The 18,121-nt window shown below is 40.7% G+C and overlaps 1 protein-coding gene across 3 annotated transcripts; it reads left to right on the top strand.

Moving 5' to 3' along the window:
* The first annotated feature begins 1,328 nt into the window (after positions 1-1,328).
* Positions 1,329-18,052, top strand: LRRC34 (leucine rich repeat containing 34). Of its 3 annotated transcripts, XM_087933416.1 has the most exons (11): positions 1,329-1,437; positions 3,081-3,202; positions 8,076-8,197; positions 9,241-9,305; positions 10,570-10,653; positions 11,333-11,461; positions 11,668-11,763; positions 12,278-12,432; positions 13,928-14,083; positions 15,881-16,007; positions 17,599-18,052. In XM_087933416.1, exons 2-11 carry the CDS (start codon positions 3,087-3,089, stop codon positions 17,800-17,802), a joined length of 1,254 nt encoding a protein of 417 aa, XP_087789542.1. In that variant the 5' UTR covers positions 1,329-1,437; positions 3,081-3,086; the 3' UTR covers positions 17,803-18,052. The 3 variants fall into 3 exon arrangements, with proteins under 3 accessions (XP_087789542.1, XP_087789543.1, XP_087789544.1); XM_087933417.1 differs by lacking the exon at positions 13,928-14,083; XM_087933418.1 differs by lacking the exon at positions 1,329-1,437 and having other exon boundaries at positions 3,196-3,333.
* The last annotated feature ends 69 nt before the right edge of the window (positions 18,053-18,121 follow it).

Here is an 18,121-nt window from a genome sequence, read left to right as displayed (position 1 = left end):
ACAGTAGGAAGGAAGGGGCAAAGGGAGGGAGGGAGGAATGAATGAAGGAAGGAAGGAAGGAAGGAAGGAAGGAAGGAAGGAAGGAAGGAAGGAAGGAAGGAAGGAAGGAAGGAAGGAAGGAAGGAAGGAAGGAAAGCAAGAGAGGGAGCAAGGGAGGAAGGAAAGAGAGGGATGGAGGGAGCAAGGAAGGAAAGAAAGAGGGAAGGGAAGAAGGAAGGAATAGCCATCTGTCTTCAGGCTCTACCAATATCCTTGTAACAATGATCCTATGGTGGTTTGGCAAAATTGTGGGGAATGGAAATTGCCAAGGAGCAATGCAGAAATTGGTGGGACTTGCTGCTAATGAAAAAATAGCTCATCTCAAAGGAGGGCAGGTGTCCAAAACTGTATCCTGCAAAATAGATTACATTGACTTGTAGTTAACCTAGAAACAAATAGGCTGAGCTCAATTTTGATGAAAGCAGGGTCCATACCGTGGACAGAAGTGCCCTCAGACTACATTAATTGAATTATTATCCAAAGAGGAGAAACATTTATTGAGACCTCTCGGCCTGAGAACTCTTCAGTTTTCCCCATTAAGCCCTGGCTTAGATGGACAACCTCAGCTGACTTCATAAAGAACTATGGTAGAGTCAGATGTGCTTGGGAAATTACAGCGACATTTGCAAAGCTGCAATCCAGCCTGGGAAATGAAAATTTGATTCCAGAGGGCAAATCTTTCATTTTGCCAAGAAAACTCCATAGATATCTACGAAGTCATTTGAAGTCAACCTCAACTGAAAAGATGCTTCATTTTTTTTTTTAACTCCAGAAGTTAGTGGGCCATTGTGAGGCGGGATCAAAAACTATGCAAAAGGAGGAAGGACAATGATACACATTTCTATACAGGGCTAAGATACGGAGATGATTTGTGTTTAACTAGGCAAGAAAGAGACGGGGCATTTTGTCACATGGCTAAGGCTGAACTTCAGTGGAAGTGAACGGGCCAAATTCCAAACCCTGCAAGAGTTAAAAGGCACGATAAAATGATTGATTGATTGACTGACAGCTTAATATCCCCCCTTTTTGCATGCAGGGGCTGAAATCGCTGCTCCTTCCTCCAGCTTTTTTTTTTTTTTCCCTAGCGATTTTAACCACTGGCAAGGAAAGGAATCTTGGTATTTTGACTCAGAATCTGCGAATGTGGCCAACCGCAGCATTGGCCGCTTCCCAGGAAAAGGCATCAAATCGCATCCCAGCCAAATCTCTGCAACGGGGAAGGCGGGGGGGGGGGGAGAAGGAGAGGGAAAGTGGCGCATGCTCATTTCGAAAAGAGTTTGTGGTCGCCATAGCAACCGCGGTCCGGCCAGCGTGTGTTTCTCTCTCGGGCAAATCTGATCTTGCAAGGATCGCTTCGCGGCCACGGAGGGAAGAAGGCAGCGTCCGCCAAGGCAAGCGGTAGGATGCTAGAATTGCACGGCAAGGGTCTCTCCCTCTCTTTGTCTTGCGCTCGTCTCGTGGTCCTAGACTCGGAAATATGCAAATGATCATCTGTAACCGTGAGAATGGCCACATATGTGGATCTTTCAAAATTAGAAGAAAAAAAAATATTCAGTGAGCATCAGTAGTCATGGTGCCCCAAAGGCTCACATGGGCCTGGGCCACTACTGTACGTTTCTGTACTGTACTGTTCGTTTGAAGTTGCAGTGGCACTGAAAAAAGTGACTTAGAAGTTAAAGCCATTTTTCATACTTCCAACCTTTGCAGCTGATCCCATGGTTATGAGATCAAAATTCAGGCAGGCATATCACAACTGGTGCACACAGTGGTGGGATTCAAACATTTTTACTACCAGTTGTGTGGGCGAGGTGTGGCTTGGTGGACGTGGCAGGGAAAGGTTACTGCAAAATCCCCATTTCCTCCCCACTGTACTAACCTGCTTTCCAGCACCGTTCTCCTCTGCAAGGCAACAAAAGAAGACCCAGCCGATCAACTGGGACTCAGGAGGCAGAGAATAGATGGGGGCGGGGCCAGTCAGAGGTGGGATTGTCCGGTTCTACAAACTACTCAAAATTTCCACTCTCAGACTGGTCAGAACCTGCTGAATACCACCACTGGGTGCACACCAGAACAACTAGACACAAGGACAGGTTTTTCCCACATACCATCACTCTGCTAAACAACTAATTCCCACAACACTATCAAACTATTTACTGAGACTGTATTACTATTATTCTTCTCATCCTTCCTATTACCTATTTCCTTTTCTACTTAGGACTATAACTTTGTTGCTTGTATCTTTACTATTTATATTGTCTTAGTTTCCTACTATGATTTATGTTGATTGCTTATTTAGTATCCTATGACTCTCACTAAGTATCTTATGATTCATGATGAATGTATTTATGATGACTATGATCAGGATTTTTCACTTATATCTTTTATGTACATTGAGAGCTTATGCATTGAAGACAAATTCCTTGTGTGTCCAATCACACTTGGCCAATAAAGAATTCTATTCTATTCTATTTATCATATATTTATTAGGACAATTGCAGTGTTCCAGGGTCATATGATCACCTTTTGCAAGCAAAGTCAGTAGGGAGGTCAGATTCACTTAACAACATGTTACCAGTTTTAGCAACGACAGTGATTTACTTAACAACTGTGGCAAAAGGTCGTAAAATGGGGCACATCTCACTAAACAACTGTCTCACTTAATAACAGAAAGCTTGAGCTCAATTGTCATAAGTTGAGGACCACTGGTATTCCCATTTCCTTCTTCCCAGGTGATCATTTAGAGAAATATTTCAAATTTGGTAACATTAAGACCGGTGGGACTTCAATTGCCAGAATTCGCCAGCCAGCAATTGAAGCCCACGGGTCTTCATGTTATCAAGTTTGAGAAACACTGATTTAGCTTCCTGGATTGTGAGCTCTGGATTGGTCTCCAGAGGCCAAACATATCTGCACCACAGCTACTGCCAGTTCTTTCCAAGTTGTGGGAATATCCGATAAACATACCCAGAATCAGTCGAGGGTTTTTGCTCATAGATGCTATTGAGCCAGTGACTGTTTTCTCACCTTCCTTCCCATTTTAGGTAAGCATGCTAGCATGCCTGAGCCTGGATCAACAATACTCCGAAACCTGCAAAGAAGTAAAACTACCTGTGAACCCATTCATAAAGCACGTTCTCCAAGAAGTGAAACTCTCTGATGAAGAGTAAGGCAGCATAGTAAAACTAAGCCAATAACTTATTACTATTCTTGGCATATGAAATGCTTTTGAAAACTATGATTTTTGCAGCAGGAAAATCTGGATTCTGCAAGCTTTAGGATACATATAAAATACAGGTAGTCCTTGCTTAGTGACTGGGTGCTTGGCAACAATTTGTAGGGACTCCCCCCCAAAAAGGTACTTATGACCCAGTTCCAAGAGCGACACTCCCTACGGTCACATGACTGCATTTCAGGCATTTGCCTTTACAACTGGCTGCAGAGTCCCACAATCACCTGATGTAATTTATGACATTTGTTTGCAAAAAATTTCTCTAAGAATGCATTAACTCACTTAACAACAACCATGTCCACTTACAGATAACAGATAATCAGAGTTGGAAGGGACCTTGTAGGTCATCTAGTCTAACCCCCTGCCCAAGCGGGAGACCCGACACCATTTCTGACAAATGACAGTCCAATCTCTTCTTGAAAGTCTCAAGTGATGACGCTCCCGCAACTTCCGAGGACAAGCTGTTCCATTGGTTGATTGTTCTCCCTGTCGGGAAGTTTATTCTTATTTCCGGGTTAAATCTCTCCCTGTTCAGTTTCCATCCATTATTCCTTGTCTGGCCTACAAGAGCTTTAAAAAATAGCTTGACCCCTTCCTCCCTGTGGCAGCCCCTCAAATATTGGAAGACCCCAGTTCCGGCAACCGTTCATTGTGTTTTAGCCTCCAGTCCCCTAATCATCCTGGTTGCTCTTCTCTGTACTTTTTCTAGAATCTCAACATCTTTTTTATAATGTGATGAACAAAACAGGATGCAGTACTCTAGGTGTGGTCTTACCAAGGCTTTATAGAGTAGTATTAGTACCCCCCTTGATCTTGATTTTATCCCTCTGTTAATACAATTTAGGATTGCATTAGCTTTTTTGGCTGCTGCTGCACACTGCTGGATCATATTTAGCTGGTTGTCCACTAAGACTCCAAGATCCTTCTCATAGTTCCTGCTATTGAGCCTGGTTTCACCCAGTCTATATGTGTACGTTTGGTTTTTCTTGCCTAAGTGTAGGTCTTTGCCTTTCTCTATATTGAATTTTATTTTATTAGATATGGTCCAGTGTTCGAGTCTGTCAAGATCCCTCTGGATCTTGAGCCTATCTTCTTGGGTGTTAGCTATTCCTGCCAGCTTAGTATCATCTGCAAATTTGGTAAGTTCCCCTTCTATTCCCTCATCTAAGTCATTAATGAAGATATTGAAGAGTACTGGGCCTAAGACGGAACCTTGTGGCACCCCACTGCTTACTTCCCTTCATGTAGACTTAGACCCATTAAGGACTACTCATTGAGTACGGTTTGCCAGCCAGTTGTCAATCCATCTAGTGGTGGTGCTATCTATTCCACTTCTTTTCTAGCTTACTAAGAAGTAGTTTGTGGTCTACTTTGTCGAATGCCTTGCTGAAATCTAAATATCTCATAGTCCACAGTATTTTGCTGGTCTACTAATTTAGTCACTGTGTTGAAGAATGAAATAAGATTGGTTTGGCATGATCTGTTCTTAACAAACTCGTGCTGACTGCTAGTTATTACTTTACTTGTTTCTAGATCTTGGCAGATCTGTTTTTTATTATCTTTTCCAGTATCTTCCTGGGTATTGATGTTAGGCTGATTGGTCTATAGTTTCCTGGGTCTGTTTTTTTTTCCTTTTTTGAAGATGGGAACCACATCAGCTCTTTTCCAGTCCTCTGGTAGTTCCCCGGTGCTCCAGGATTTTTGAAAGATATGGTGCAGTGGTTCTGAGATGACCTCTGTCAGCTCCTTTAAAACTCTGGGATGTAATCCATCAGGTCCCGGTGATTTGTTTTCATCAAGATCAGACAGGTTTTCTCTTATTATTATTTTTTGCTCATTTTAACTTTTATTTCTGGTCTGTCTTTTACAGTTGTGTTTTTGGTGGGTTGAGCTATTGTTTCTTTTTGCGTGAAGACCGATGCAAAGAATGAGTTAAGCAGTTCTGCTTTCTCTCTGTTGCCTGCTACTTCTTTGCCATCTTCTCTCTTTAGTGGACTGACTGTTTCCTTGATATTTTTCTTGTTATTTGTATGTTGGAAGAAACTTTTTTTATTATCTTTGACTTTTGTTGCAAGTCTTTTGTTCGTTCTGAGCCTTTGCTATCCTAACTTCGTCTTTGCAGATTCTGGCTGTCTGCTGATATTCTGCCTTAGTTGTATGTCCTTCTTTCCATTTTTTGTACTTGTCTTTTTTTTTTTCTTTCAATTTGCCAGAGAGATCTTTGTGTAGCCATGCTGGTTTCATCTTGGATTTCTTGTTTTTCTTTCTCAGTGGTATTGTGCTGGTCTGGGCTTCTATGATCATACTTTTCAGAGTTTCCCAACATTCTTGAGTTGTTTTCCCCTTTAGGATTTTCATCCATGGAATCTTTCCCAAGGTCTTTCTGAATTTATTAAAATCAGCTCTTTTAAAATCCAAGACTCTGGTGTCATTACTATTGCTTGTGTTATGTTGAATTCTAGTATGACATGGTCACTCTCATCCAAGGTTCCTGCAGTTTCAACTCCCTCTATCGCTTCTTTACTGTTTGTAAGAATGAAGTCCAGTATGTCCAGTAATTCTGAACTACTTAATTCTTAATTCTGAATTAAGTCCAGAATTAAGTCTAGTAGTTAATGACAGCAGCATTCATTTTACGACTGTCGCAAAAAAGTTTTAAAATTGGGTCAATCATATGGGTGCCTCAACTTATGATTGTCATGACTTAGAACTATAACTTTGGCCCAATTATGGTTGTAAGCTGAGAGTGTCTATGGCAGGGGTGTCAAACTCACCTCGTCACGTTGTCATGGGATGTATCGTGATGTTTCCCCCTTTGCTAAGCTGGGGGTTGGCTTGGCCAGCACGTGATGCATCTGGACTGCAGACTGCGAGTTTGACATCCCTGGTCTATGGAGATTCTCAGTCATGATTGTCCCAAAGGTGCTTTTTCAAAAGGCAACGGGACTTTCTGGTTTTTCTTGCAAGACGTTTTGCTTCTCATCCAAAAAGCTTCTTCAGCTCATCTAAGAAGTTTCTTCATATCTGAAGAAGCTTCTTGGATGAAATGCGAAATGTCTTCCAAGAAAAACCAGAAAGTCCAGTTGCCTCTTGAAAAAGCACCTTGGGGACAACTATGACTGAGAACTATGAGAAAGACATTTCTCATTTCGTCCAAGAAGCTTCTTCAGCTCTGAAGAAACTTCTTGGATGAGCTGAAGAAACTTCTTGGGTGAGAAGCAAAACATCTTGCAAGAAAAACCAGAAAGTCCCGTTGCCTCTTGAAAAAAGCACCCTTGTAAGTTGAGAACTACTTATATGCAGATGTGTCTCTATGCATTCATATTATGCAATGAGGTAGAACAGAGGAATTCATTCTCAAGTCATAAGAAAATTGTGAGATTCTCAAAATCGAAGCAGACATGTAGATTTATTTGTCCAGTTACAGAATGTTGTACTAGTTCAATGCAGAATTGCCTGTATGCTTCAAAGCACGCAATTGGCTTGGAGTTATAGCATTGGGCCTTTGAGGCTGTATGCATTGCTCAACCATAGAGTACATTCTTCGTGTGAAAAAAAAGCCAGAGGCTCCTTCAATTTAAAATCTCTGCTGCCCAGCTGGGGATAATGCAGAACAGGTTATCCTTCACAGGTAGAAGAAAGGGATTTTCCTGCAGAGCAGTGGTCGCCAACCAGTGGGCTGGGGGCTATTGGTGGTCCACGAGAAAATTTTGGTGGTCCACAGAGAAATGTCATCCCCCAAAGCAATTAATCAAGGCTACACCCTTCCCATGGCCCACAGGAACACAAGGCTTGCATCGCCTGCATTGTGAACAACATGAGATAGTGAGGGGAGGGGGGAAAGGATGGAGGGGGGGAATTTGCCCCACTCGCCTCATGTACCTCGCCTGGCCACCGGCCTGCTTCTTTCTGCTTCTTTCTTCTTCTGCTTTTGGCTGCACCCAAGAAAAGCAGCAAAAGTCTTTCTTTCTCTTCCCCAAACTCTACCAGAAATGAAAATATGGGACCCTGCAAGGGATCCTGCTCCAAGAGGCTGCGCCAGCAAAGACTCATTTCTGGCGGAGTTTGTGGGAGAGAAAGAAAGACTTCTGCTGCTTTCCTTGCATGAAGCCAAAAGTCTCTCTCTCTCTCACTCCCCCTGAGAACAGAGCTGGAGACGGTATCCTGCGATCCCAAATAAAGAATGATTGGTAGGAAAATGGGGTGGGGAATTTTCCTGCAGACTTTTTTCCTGCAGCCACCATCAGTCAAAATTCAGGTCAGTGGTCCGTGGGATTTAAAATTATGAGTTTGGTGGTCCCTGAGATCCAAAAGTTTGGCGACCCCTGCTGCAGAGAATACCTGGTTCAGTCTCCGCTTTTGTCAAAGATGGGTGAGAGGGGGAATCTGCCTAAAACCCAAAGTGCATCTTGCCAAGTGACTGACAATCCTGGACTAGATGAACTAATCCTGTGACTCAATAGGACAGTTTTTCTGCCTTCTAGCCAAAGCAATGGAATTACGAAGATACTAGGCATGGAATCCTGGGGCAAGCAGCTCCCTAAATGCTAAATCGAATCCGTTAAGGACAAAGAGGATTGCATCATGATATCATTTACTTTGGAGCAAATTGAGTGAGACTTACAATTTTTTTAAAAAAATGCATCTGCATATGCCTGGATGCATTTCAGATTGTGAATAACTTTTTCCTCTCAATGAAAGAGGACTCTCTGCGGATCCACGAATAACGTTCAAACTTCGCTTTTAATTGGAGTGAAATAAAATGGAACAGCAGCAACAAAAAGAGGTTCTGTTTATGTTGTCACAGGTTGGCCAACAAAGTAACTGTTAAAATAGCTGGGAATAACCGCTTGATACCTGTGCAGAAAGTGACCGATTCTGATTTTCAAATCCTTGCATCTGTCTTTATGAACAATGTGTTTCTTACAGGTATGTTTCCTTTATTTTAGCCTCTGAACACAAAACCTAATGAGTTAAAGGGGCTCCTCTAGAATTGGATGGTATAATTGAAGGAAGACTTGAAGTTTAGATTTTCCCCTTTACCCCAAAGGTGCTTTTATTTTAAAGGCAACTGAGCATTGTTTTTTTTTAAAGACGTGTCGCAGAACTGAAAAACATTCTTGGATGAGAAGTGAAATGTCTTAAAGAAAAATTGGAATGTCCAGTTGCCTTTAAAATAAAAAGCAACCTTTGGGACAACCCTGACCTGGATGAATGAGAACCTCCATTGAGATTTCAACCTAATGTCACAAAAGCACAATCAGAGAAAGCAACCGTTGTTAAATCCCACTTGCGACCCAGTTTAATATTTAAATTAGATCTTGGAATAAAGCAAGACTAGGCTTCAGGAATGAATTTTGTAGTTAAAGAAAGCCAATGGAATAGAATAGAATAACAAAGTTAGAAGGGACCTTGGAGGTCTTCTAGTCCAACCCCCTGTTCAGGCAGGAAAGTCTATACCATTACAGACAATCTCTTCTTTAAAACACCCAGTGTTGGAGCATTTACAATTTCTGAGAGCAATTTGTTCCACTGATTAATTGTCCTACAAAGGAAATTTATCCTGAGTTCTAGGTTGCTTTTCTTCTTGATTAGTTTCCATCCACTGCTTCTTGTCCTGCCCTCAGGTGCTTTGGATGATAGCTTGACTCCCTCTTCTTTGTGGCAGCCCTTGAGAACATTGGAACATTGAATATTGGAACACTGCTATCATGTCACCCCAGTCCTTCTTTTCATTAAGCCGGACATAACCCAGTTCCAGCAATTGTTCTTTATATGTTTTTAGCCTCCAGTCTCTTAATCATCTCAGTTGTTCTTCTCTGCACTTTTTCTACTCTCAACATTGTTTTTACATCGTGGCAACCAAAACTGGATGCCATTTTGGGATGGAGACTGTGAGTGTGTTAAGGTATTGTTACAAAAGTGATTACAACTACGATCTGTTCATTTTTGCATCCTTTGGTTTTTTTCAGGGCTGGACCTGAGATACAATCTCCTAACTGATGCTGGTGCAGCCCATATTGCTGCTTTCATTCAGGTATCATCAAGCAAACTAGAAATCCCTGTTCCTTGAAATTCCTCGGCTTGAATAGCATTTGCCCTCCGTGTCTGCTGCAATTAAAACTCTCAGTCTTTCCTTGCAGGGTGGAGATTCTGGAATCCATAAACCCAACATAGCTCCAGAGGGTTGTAGATAAGATTGGGCCAGCCTAGTTCAAGTTGTCCTTGATTTATGATCATGATTAGGAGTAGAATTTCTGTTGCTAAGCAATATAGTGGCTAAGTGAGTCACACCCCAGTTTTTCCACCCTCTTTTGCCATGTTTGTCCAATTGTTAAGTGAATCATGCAGTTGTGAAGTGAATCTGGCTTCCCTCAATGATTTTCCTTGTTGGAAGCTAGCTGGGAAGATTGCAAATGGTGATCACATGACCCTGGGACCTTTCAATTGTCATAAATACATGCTGCCAACTGCCTGAATTGTGATCACATGATAGTTGGGAATATGAGGAATAATTGTACCTAGTTAAGTAACTCAAATGCTGTTGAAAAGTCAAATGGTGGCTAAATGATGGCTGTAAGTCAAGGACTACTTGTAATACTATTTTTGTGTTGAAGGAGAATTCCAGGAAATGGTCTGCAGGCCTTAGCAGTAGCAATAGCAGTTATATACCGCTTTACAGCCTTCTCGGAGCAGTTTACAGAGTCAGCATATTGCCCCTAACAATCTGGGTCCTCATTTTACCCACCTCAGAAGGATGGAAGGCTGACTCAACCTTGAGCCTGGTGAGATTCGAACTGCCAAATTGCAGTCAGCTGGCAGTCAGCAGAAGTAGCTTGTAGTATTGCACCCTAACCACTGTGCCACCGTGGCTTAGGCAGCTATGTGAGCCCCCAAGCTGTTCCTGTTACTGAATGCCCCTATGTCATTTAGAGGTGTGGTGTGGAGCTTGATTTAAATGTAGCAATCAACAGACTGGTCTACAGCAATGTCTTTGCTTCCTACCACTTAAAATTGTACGTCATCTTCTCTGACTATCCCTGGTTTGGGAAGAGTTGTTCTTAACATCAAACATGGTGTCATGAGGTTGCCAGAAATCCTCCACAAATCTGTACGTGAGGTGGGAGATTGCCTGAAACCAGGTAGCTATTGGGCCTTAACTCTCAGCCATGTGTTGTAAGTGTTGGTCCGCTGATCAAACTGGAATGTGCATTGTGCATTCATCATAAGGAAATCAATCTTTGGAAGGGCGACCCAGGGAAGACAACATTAACTACACACCCCATTTCTTTCTCTTGTAGGATAATCGGTCCCTGCTCTACCTCAATCTGATGTTTAATGACATTGGTACCCTTGGAGCAGAATTCATAGCCAAAGCAATGCACGTAAGTGTGGATCAGTCTGGGAGAAAGCTACAGAAAGCCACATGAAATTCCCATTTGGAGCAAGGCACATTGGGATGTAATGTCTTTGATTCAATGGATTCAATCTAGGCAGTTGGGGGGTGGATTCAGTTGGGGTGGAAACACTCGCTTACCGAACCGGTTGTTACACCGGTTGAATTGCACCCCTGTCTTCAGCATAGTTCTTCTGCCAGCATGGGTCAATCCTATTCCTCAGGTAACCTGGACCTATGTTAAATTCCACTTGCAGCAAGCTTTCCCCCCTCTTAATGGCAATTAGATGCTTTTAGAAAAAAAGCCTAAGTTTCCAAATACATAGAACAAATGTTTCTCAACCTTGACAACTTTTAAGATGTGCAAACTTCAACTCCCAGAATGCATCTTGAGAAATTCTGGAAGTTGGAAGTCCTCCACGCATCTCAAAGTTGTCAAGATGGAGAAACCCTGATATAGAATGTCAGGGATAACACCAATCTCTCCTCAGCCTGGCATCATGCAGGAAAGTGGGGCTGCTAACATATTTAAAATTCTTCTTGGGAATTGTGAACATTAGAGTTGTAGCATATGCAAAGGATTGGAAAGAGCAGTGCTGGCTAGGGAAGGTGCCAGATGGGGAACAATTTAAACTGTTGCAAAGAAATAATTGATGTTTTCCTTCTAGAGGAATAAAACACTGTGTTACTTAAGAATGACAGGCAACAAGATTGAGAATAAAGGAGGAATGTATTTTGCAGCTATGATACAGGTGAACACCACAATACAGAAGCTAGATTTTGGAGACTGTGACCTGGTAAGTAAACTTAAAACAAAATTATTTGAGAGACTTGTCAAAAATAAAAACTTAGTTCAACCATCTTTACAGTACACAGCCAAGAAAGATTTGCCATTGTGGTTTTGAATGGAATATAAAACTAATTTAAGTGTTAGCTTAAATTGTTCAAGTTTAACGGAGGAGCTGAGCTGACTTTTTCTGGATTTTTTATTTTTTATTTTCAGGGTACGCAGAGCATTATAGCTTTGGCAACTGTTTTGAATCACAATGAGTCAATTAAAGCTTTAAATCTCAACAGGCCAATTCTGTACAGTGAAGAAGTGAGTATGCTGGGCAGTTTTAACAGCAATGACACATGACATGGCCATGAAAACAGCCCCAAATTTAAGTTGATTTCCCTCCCTCCCTCCAGGGAAGAATAGATGGTAACAATTATAAATATGGGCAAAAATCTTAGACAATGTCAAGTTTCTTTGTCCTTTGAATCTACACTAGCCAAACCCATATGAAATCTAATGTATCTCCTCTCCTCACACTTGGAAAGTACCATGTTGGGGAAGGCTGCAGTTAGGAGCCATGGTGGCACAGTGGTTAGAATGCAGTATTGCAGGCTAATTCAGTTCACTGTCGGGAGTTCGATCCTCACCAGCTCAAGGTTGACTCAGCCTTCCATCCTTCCGAGGTTGGTAAAATGAAGACCCAGATTGTTGGGAGCAATATGCTGACTCTGTAAACCGCTTAGAGGGGGCTGTAAAGTACTAAGGAATGGTATATAAGTCTAAGCGCTATTGCTATTGCTACCTGGAATAGGTTCAAAATGTAATTTAATAATAGGAAGAAACCACCATCCACATAGCTTCCATGCTGAAAGTCAACTGCACCTTGGTGGAATTGCATTTATGTAAACATGGAATGAAGAATTTTGGGATTGAACGTCTGTGCGATGCCTTGTACGACAATAGCACCCTCCGATATCTTGATCTCAGCTGGTAAGAGAGCCTTGAACAATACAGTTTGCTTTGTTAGAATAGGGCTTCTTTTTTTAACACTGTCTGGTAATTCTGAAAACTTCTGCCTCCTTAGTTGTTCCTCATCCTCCTTCACAAGCCTGCTGATATTCCCCCTTTGTATGGAGGTAGAGATAAACAATTACACTTCTCTTGCATCAAACCAGGCTTCTCAAACTTAACATGTTTTACACTGTAGATATGTTGAGATTTGTTGAATGTCCAGTGTCGGATGTGGGTGTACACCTTTTGAGAAATACGATTTTTGAGATATGATGGCAAATTCTACTGAAATGGATGCAATTAAGACTTCGTAAAGTTCTGGTTTTTAACAATTTTAAACAACTGTGCTAGAAAAGAAACCATATTAATAATATTGGATAATAGTTAAAGATATATTGTAGATTTCAAGTTTTATATCCAAATTCAGGTCCAGATTAAAGTTGTGATTTTGTATCCCATTTCCTATGAATAAAGCCAACTAATGACAGTGGGATTCACTTTTGAGTAGAACTATAAAATGAAATGGTTGGAAACTAGAAAATCATCTATTACCAGTGTTTTCCAATCTTGGCTATTCCCAGATGTGTGAACTTCCGGTTTCAGAATTCCAATAGTCAGCATGGCTGGTGGACAAAAGTTCTGGGAGCTCAAGTCCACATACCAAATGTGGGAAACACGGATCTATTCCAACCCACTTCCTAATACAGAACTCCACCATAATTGTAGATGATTGTCTGGGTTCTATTTCAATCCCTCCAATGAAGGAGCAACCATTAATTCCTGAAGTTTCATTGTTGAGCAGCGCTGACCTTTCTTTAAGAGATTTTTCCTAATATCCAACAGAGCTCTACTTTTTTTGTAATTTAAACTTATTCTTTCTTATCCTGGCTTGTGAAATGATAGTGGGCCATTCTGCCTCATCTTCATGACAGTCCATCAAAGGCTTAAAAAGAGTTATTATATCTTCTTACAGTTTTCCATTTTCCAAGCCATACCCATAGTCACTTCTCATAAGACGTTTTCCCCAGGCCTTCTAACATCTTGGTTATTTTCGACACACATTCCAATATCTCAGTGTTATTCCTAAAAGATGGTGCCCAGAATTGGCGCAATATTTGAGGTGCAGCCCTGCCTACTTAAAGAAGACTCAAAGAAATCAATGGAACTTAAATCATATAATTCAGCTTGTTCATAAATAAATACACCTAGACTTGTCTTGATAGCTTTCCCAGCCTTTCTGAACAATGTACAGGAAGGAAGGGCAATTGTATAATACAACATGGCATTAAAGTATTAGTTGCCAATAAGTATTATTTAGGAAACAACCATGCATATTTCTTCTGTCATGCCTTCTCGCTACTGACTGTGCAAGAGTACAGTATAATATTGACCTTTGTGGACTGCAATACAGTGTCCTCCTCTGGAACATAATACATTCTTTTAGAAATGAATATTTATGCTTATCTCTTTTCAGTAACAAAATTAGCCGAGATGGCATGAAGTTTCTAGGACAGCTATTAAAACAAAACACCACGCTTGAGATTGTGGATCTTAATTTTAACAGGATAGAGGATGATGGTGCTTTCTACCTGAGTGACGCCCTTGCTACACATAATCAGACCCTCCAAGCGTTAGTATACAAAATCTTTATTCCCAGTCATATGGATGTGATAACGTAAGATATTGAAAATCTTGCAGGTATGAATGAAATTTAAAAAAAAAAATGAAAACATTATTCAGGCTGTATTTTGAAGCACAACAGCCACATTTAGATCACTCTGTTAAAATGTTTTAGATGGAACATAAAAAAAAATCAGCATATTTTACTATTGCTTTCATTATTTGCTATGGATTTTTTTTTAAAAAAGGTCCTAAAAAAATCATGCCCATAACCAATTTTATGAAGATTGGGTTTAGGTAAGTAGTTGCACAACATAATATCCACCTATTTTTGTGATCCTAGAATGAGAAATAAAGTGGGCTGTTTCAAGTTTCTTTAAGATAGGCTTAAGATACAGAAGGATCTTGACAGACTTGAACATTGGGCGCTATCCAACAAAATTAAATTCATTGGTGAAAAAAGTAAGGTTCTACATTTAGGCAAGAAAAATCAAATGCACGGGTACAGTGTATGTGGTACGGTGCTGTCCAGACAGTACAGGTACCTTGCTCAATAGTAGTAACTGGGAGAGGGGTCTCGGAGAGGAAAAAGAAGGACTAGGGCAGACATGAGAACAGTGTTCCAATATCTCAGCGGCTGCTGTGGTGGTCTCTCATGGAAAAGATGAGACACAAGCGAGTGTTCTCGGGATGAGAGCCCAAAGCAAATTCCAGTGCTCCCTTTTATTGAGACTTTTAGCATAGCAAGTATAGTCACATTGTGGATTACAATAATTAGATATAGTACAGACTTGTTTACAGTTGTCTGAGCTGCTTGATTGTTTCTAGTGTTTGTTTTTAATTTCCTTATACTATCTCAGTGACCTTTAAGCAAGCATGTATGTATAAGGTCTTAGACTAATCATTACCCAATACCCAAGTCAAAGTTTATTCCCACAGGCTGCCACAAAGAAGAGGGAGTCAAGCTATTCTCCAAAGCACCTGAGGGCAGAACAAGAAGCAATGGGTGGTAACTAATCAAAGAGAGAAGCAACGTAGAACTAAGGAGACCTTTCCTGACAATTAGAACAATTAACCAGTGGAACAACTTGCCTCCAGAAGTTATGAATGCTCCACTGGAAGTGTTTAAGAAGAGATTGGATCACCATTTGTTTGAAATGGTATAGGGTTTCCTGCCTAGGCAGGGGGTTGGACTAGAAGACCTCCAAGGTCCCTTCCAACTCTGTTCTTCCAATTCTATTCTTAAACAAAATTGAACAAAATTAAATTTCAAACAAAATTAAACCCATCTGAATCTAAATCTGTGAGACCACTGCTGGTGGAACAGCTTAAGCACATGTCTCCTGGTGCCAAAATCTTCCTGATCACATTTCATTTGCTTGTAATCACTCTTCAGTGTGCTTATATCTGGGTCTGTGATGTGGGCTTTTCGTATATCCACGGTTTGCTTAACCATGATTTGCTGAAAGCCATAGTGGGTCTGGTTCATCCACAAGACTTCGGTTATCGGAGCATAGGTGAGAAGCCTTAAGGAAAATGGAAAGTGATATTTTCCAGGTAGTTTCTAATCATCAAACAAGGAGAAGTTAGCATCAGGAGGTGGGCTAGAGACTGTCTTGTGTAAAAAGGGATAGAAAACAAGATGGACTTTGTGGCTCTGGATAATGATAGCAGATGTGGTTATGGATGGAGAACAAAATGTAGAGAAGCATCTAGTATACAAATATTTTCTCATTAAGTTTGAAAAAGACTAAGGCTGATCAACTTTGCTCAAAACTTTGTTTTCTGATTTATATCCTTTTCTTAGGCTAGCAGTGACGTACAACAATCTATCTGGAGCAGGACTGGTTGCACTTTCAGATGCCATGAAAACAAACCCTGTCCTTTCGTACATCTACATCTGGGGAAACAAATTTGATGAGGCTGCTTGTGTGGTAGGTCCTTCTGCTCAGATGCTTCTTCAGACCAAGTTAACAGATTAACGGAGTTGGAAGGGACCTTGTAGGTCATCTAGTCCCACCACCCAAGCAGGAAACCCTACACCATTTCTGGCAAATGGCACTGTAATCTCTTCTTGAAAGCTTCCAGGAAGCTCCCACAACTCCCGTTGATTGATTGTTCTGTCAGAAAATCTGTCCTTACTTCTAGGTCGAATCTCTCCTTGATCAGTTTCCATTCATTATTCTTTGTCTGGCCTTCGGGTGCTTTGGAAAATAGCTTGACCCCCTCCTCTCTGTGGCAGCCCCTCAAATACTGGAACACTGCTATCATGTCTTCCCCTGGTCCTTCTTTTCACTAGAATAGCCATGCCCAATTCCTGCAACTGGTCATCATATGTTTTAGTCTCCGTTCCCCTAATCATCCTGGTTGTTCTTCTCTGCATTTTTTCTAGAGCCTCAACATCTTTTTTATAATGTGGTGACCAAAACTGGATGCAGTATTCTAGGTGTGGTCTTACTAAGGCTTAATAGAGTGGTATTAGTACCTCACTTGATCTCGATTTGTATCCCTTTGTTAATGCAGTTTAGGATTGCATTGGCTTTTTTGGCTGCCGCCGCACACTTAATTGGTTAATTGGTTGTCCACAAAGACTCCAAAATCCCTCTCTCAGTTACTGCTATTAATAGTAACATAGTTACTATCTTTCAGTACTTTTTCTAAATAAGTTTTTTTATTTTTATTTTTATTTAACACATCTCTTCAACGTGGTTCCAGATTACAACATTTATACAGTCATACTTGCATTTCCATGTATCTTGTATAATATCACCTCAAACCATTATCCATTCCACTTGTCATTAAATTTTTATTTCATATTTCAATTCATTAATTCAATATCAATATCATTTCTTCCACACATATATTTTCAATTCTTTATCCCCTATTATTTCCAGTTTCAGCTTACCACCTATTTTATTTTACATTATACCTCATGATCATCCTTAGCTTTCTCTAGGCCATATAATAAACAATCTAAAAACAATAGCAATAAAATAAAGCTAATATATTTAGGATCCACATGGTATACCCTCATAATCTATCTTTCAATACTTGAAGGGCTGTCACAGAGATGAAGGAGTTGAACGAATCTTCAAAGAGGCAGGACTAGAAATAGAGTGGAAGATCTTTAGAGATCCAACCTAGAACTAAAGAGACATTTCATGACAGAACAATTAGTGTAATGGCTTATCTCCAAAAGTTGTGGGCACCCCATCAGTGGAGGTTTTCAAGAGACTAGACAGCCATCTATCTAAAATGGCATAGGGTGTCCTGCTTGAGAAAGGAGTTGGACTAGAAGACTTCCAAGGTCCCTTCCAAAGCTATTATTTTATGTTCTACGATATATTCTACTTCTATTTGACTGTTGTCTTTCCCCTGTCCCTCAGGGTAATTCTTTCAGTCTGCTACATCCACATGTATTGTTGCCATATCTGCTGCATTCTTCATTTTATTTTCTTACTGAAAGTATCCCTGCGCCACTGCTTATTGCAAAAATGGTGAACTTCATATTCTGTGTTTTTTCAGGCATTTGCAGAATTGCTTCAGAGTGGCCGTTTGAAGCCCACTGGAACAGATGTTGAGCCATACGAAGTGGATGGACGTATATATCTTGCTGAAGTCTCCCATGGCCTTAAGCGTCATTACTACTGGACACCAAGTTATGGAGAACCAGATAACGAATATGAAAATGCATCTTTAGCAATAAATCCTGTTATAGGACATTTATGAATATAATTCTTCTCCCACCCACCCCCTTCAGCAATGTTTTCATGTGTGTGCCTTGCATTTAACATGTGAGCACTTTTTAAAGTGTTTGTATCATAATCATGACAACAATCAATGCTGGGAATCTGGTTTATTCCAGCAGTTGGGGTCTCAATGCAGCAATAGGTAATCTGATTGAAAGCATTTATTCTGTAGCTTTTGTGTTTGTGTGTATGTTGTATAAGAATTATCATAAATATGTTTTTATACTGTTTCACGTTTAGGTCATTGATCATTCTGAAATGAAGACTTTTCAAATCTCTCTTCCGTGTCCCTTTGTATC

This window comes from Pseudonaja textilis, chromosome 4 (assembly GCF_049901715.1).
Source record: "Pseudonaja textilis isolate UNSWEBS1 chromosome 4, rPseTex1.2, whole genome shotgun sequence".
In the NCBI taxonomy this organism is placed as follows: Eukaryota; Metazoa; Chordata; class Lepidosauria; order Squamata; family Elapidae; genus Pseudonaja; species Pseudonaja textilis.
Note: the sequence above shows the minus strand (reverse complement) of the source record. Positions and strands in the feature narration are given on the sequence as shown.